The sequence below is a fragment of the Echinops telfairi genome, unplaced genomic scaffold (assembly GCF_000313985.2).
Source record: "Echinops telfairi isolate 266 unplaced genomic scaffold, ASM31398v2 ScPeMD7_7417;HRSCAF=8455, whole genome shotgun sequence".
NCBI classification, from domain to species: Eukaryota; Metazoa; Chordata; class Mammalia; order Afrosoricida; family Tenrecidae; genus Echinops; species Echinops telfairi.
Genome location: NW_022111317.1, coordinates 5,504,747 through 5,507,093, shown reverse-complemented (window position 1 = coordinate 5,507,093; position 2,347 = coordinate 5,504,747). Strand labels below are relative to the sequence as shown.

General features: G+C 60.2%; 1 protein-coding gene across 1 annotated transcript in view; it reads left to right on the top strand.

Moving 5' to 3' along the window:
- LOC123522489 (solute carrier family 22 member 20-like) overlaps positions 1-2,347 on the top strand; it is a 52,125-nt gene continuing 49,778 nt past the window's right edge. Inside the window, 2 exon segments of the mRNA XM_045297169.1 lie at positions 1-375; positions 468-576. Coding sequence (XP_045153104.1) covers positions 1-375; positions 468-576 — 484 coding nt within the window.

Below are 2,347 nucleotides of genomic sequence, written 5' to 3'. Positions count from 1 at the left end.
ATGGCTTTCACAGACCTGCTGGACGCCCTGGGCGGCGTGGGCCGCTTCCAGCTCTTCTACACGGCCCTGCTGCTGCTGCCCTGCAGCCTGCTGGCCTGCCACAATTTCCTGCAGAACTTCACTGCCGCCGTGCCACCCCACCACTGCCGGGGGCCCGCCAACCACACCACGGCCACTGCCAACCACTCAGGAGCTTGGCTGAGGGCCACCGTGCCCCTGGACCAGGCCGGGGCCCCAGAGCTGTGCCAGCGTTTCACTGAGCCTCAGTGGGCCCTCCTCAACTCCAATAGCTCCAGCCACGGGGCGGCCACGGAGGGCTGCAAGGATGGCTGGGTCTACGACCACAGCGTGTTCCCATCCACCATCGTGACGGAGGTCAGCAGGGGGTTGGGGGGGAAGAGGGACGGGGGGCGGGGCACTGCCCAAGGCCCAGCTGCAGTGACCCTCTCTCCCCACCCCACCGGCAGTGGGACCTGGTGTGTGAGGCCCGCACCCTCCGAGACCTGGCACAGTCTGTCTACATGACCGGCGTGTTGTTGGGCGCCGCCGTGTTCGGCAGCCTGGCCGACAGGTGAGGCCGGGACCCCCAACCTTTGGCCACAAGGGTCTCAGACACCCACCATGGTGGGCTCTTCATGTCTGTTCCTTGATTACGATCAGGTGGTGCCTTCTTTGCGTTTGTTTGTATTAAAAGATAATTTTATCGGGAGCTTGTCCAGCGCTTATCACAATCCATACATCAATTGTATCAAGCATGTTTGTACATGTGTTGCCGTCATTCATTATTTTCTAGATACTTTTATTGAGTCCTTGGTGTCAGCTACCATTTCCCACCGCCGACCCCCCCCCCCCACCTCGCAGGGTGATGCCTTTTTAAACAGATCAAGCAGTCACAGAAGCACCCTCCCCTCCTGCCAGCTCCCAGTTCTTTCCGTGTGTGTGTGCCCCCACATCTCCCAGAGAACCTTTCTGCTTTCTTGCATTCTGCCCCCCAGTTTAAATGCAAATGCAGATACCCCTCACAGGTAGGTCTACATCCATCCCCTCTCGTTTCTCAATGAGCATTTGCAAAGGCCTTACCTGTCCTTGCTCATGTAAGCACCGTGTCACTCACCTGTGTGAATGAGCCAGAGTAGCTGAGCTGCCGCCCCTGTGACCCCTCTAGACAGATACTCACCTTCCTCCTCCTCTCTCAGCCCCTCTCCCCTACCCTGCTCCCATCTTCTCCCTCCCGAGGCCTCCCAAGGGGCCAGCCCCCACCTGGAGGCGCAGCCTGCTTCCCCTGCGGGTGGCTCTCTTGCAATCCTCAGTGCAGTGGGTCAGGACACGGACTGGTCTTGGTCTTTCTATGCAGCAGCTAGTGCCTGCCCCACAGTGGCCAGTCTGTCACCAGCCCCCAGGAGGGCCTGGCACAGAGAGGTGATCACTCACCAGCTGTGGAGTGAATGAATGTGGGAGGGAGGGGTGGAGAAGGGTGCTGCCACGGGCCTTCCTGGTCGGCTGCCCTCCTGTTTAAGCTGGGGCTGCCACCCTGCCGCGCCCAGACCGCCCTCCGAGAGTCTCACTTGCAAAGGGGCAGCACCAAGGCCAGAGGGAGACACAGCTGCTGCTGACCCTGGACCGCAGCCTGCCCACCACCACCCACAGGTTCTACGGAAGACACCACCCTTCTCCAAGGGCTCCCCCAGGCCCCCAGCCTCGTCAGTTATGGTCAGAGCGCCCCCCTGCTCTCCAGCCAGCAGCTCGCCCACTGGCCACCGGCCGCCCCACCCCTGCTTTCCCAGAATCCCCTCCAGGAAGCGAGGGACTGGAGAAACAGAACTCACTCCCTGCCCTCCATCAGAAGGGGCCCTGGTGGGGTCGTGGTTACCCGTCGGGCTACAATCCCAGTGGCTGGCAGTTCGAAACCACCGTAGCTAGGCGGGAGAAAGACTGGGCTTTCTGCTCGGGTAAACAGCTACAGCCTCGGACGCCCTCAGGGGGTCGCTGTGAGTCAGCACTGGCTCAATGGAAGTGAGTGTACTTTGGGTTAACCCTTTGGGTCAATTCTGACTCACGGTGACCCTATCGGGTAGATTAGAACCGCCCCTGTGGGTTTCCGAGGCTGTAAGTCTTCAAGGGCGTAGAGACTCATCTTTGCCCTGCTGAGCAGCGGTGGGTTCCAACTGCTGAGCTTGGGGAGAGCAGGCCAAGGCTCCTCTGCCCCGGCCACTTGTGAGGCTGGTCCGCACTCCAGAAATACTCCTTGAACGAATGAATGAACGAATGAATGAATGAATGAATGAATGACGGGAGGGGAGAGGAACAGATGGCTTCATCGTGTTTTCTCCCTTCCCCACCAACCCAC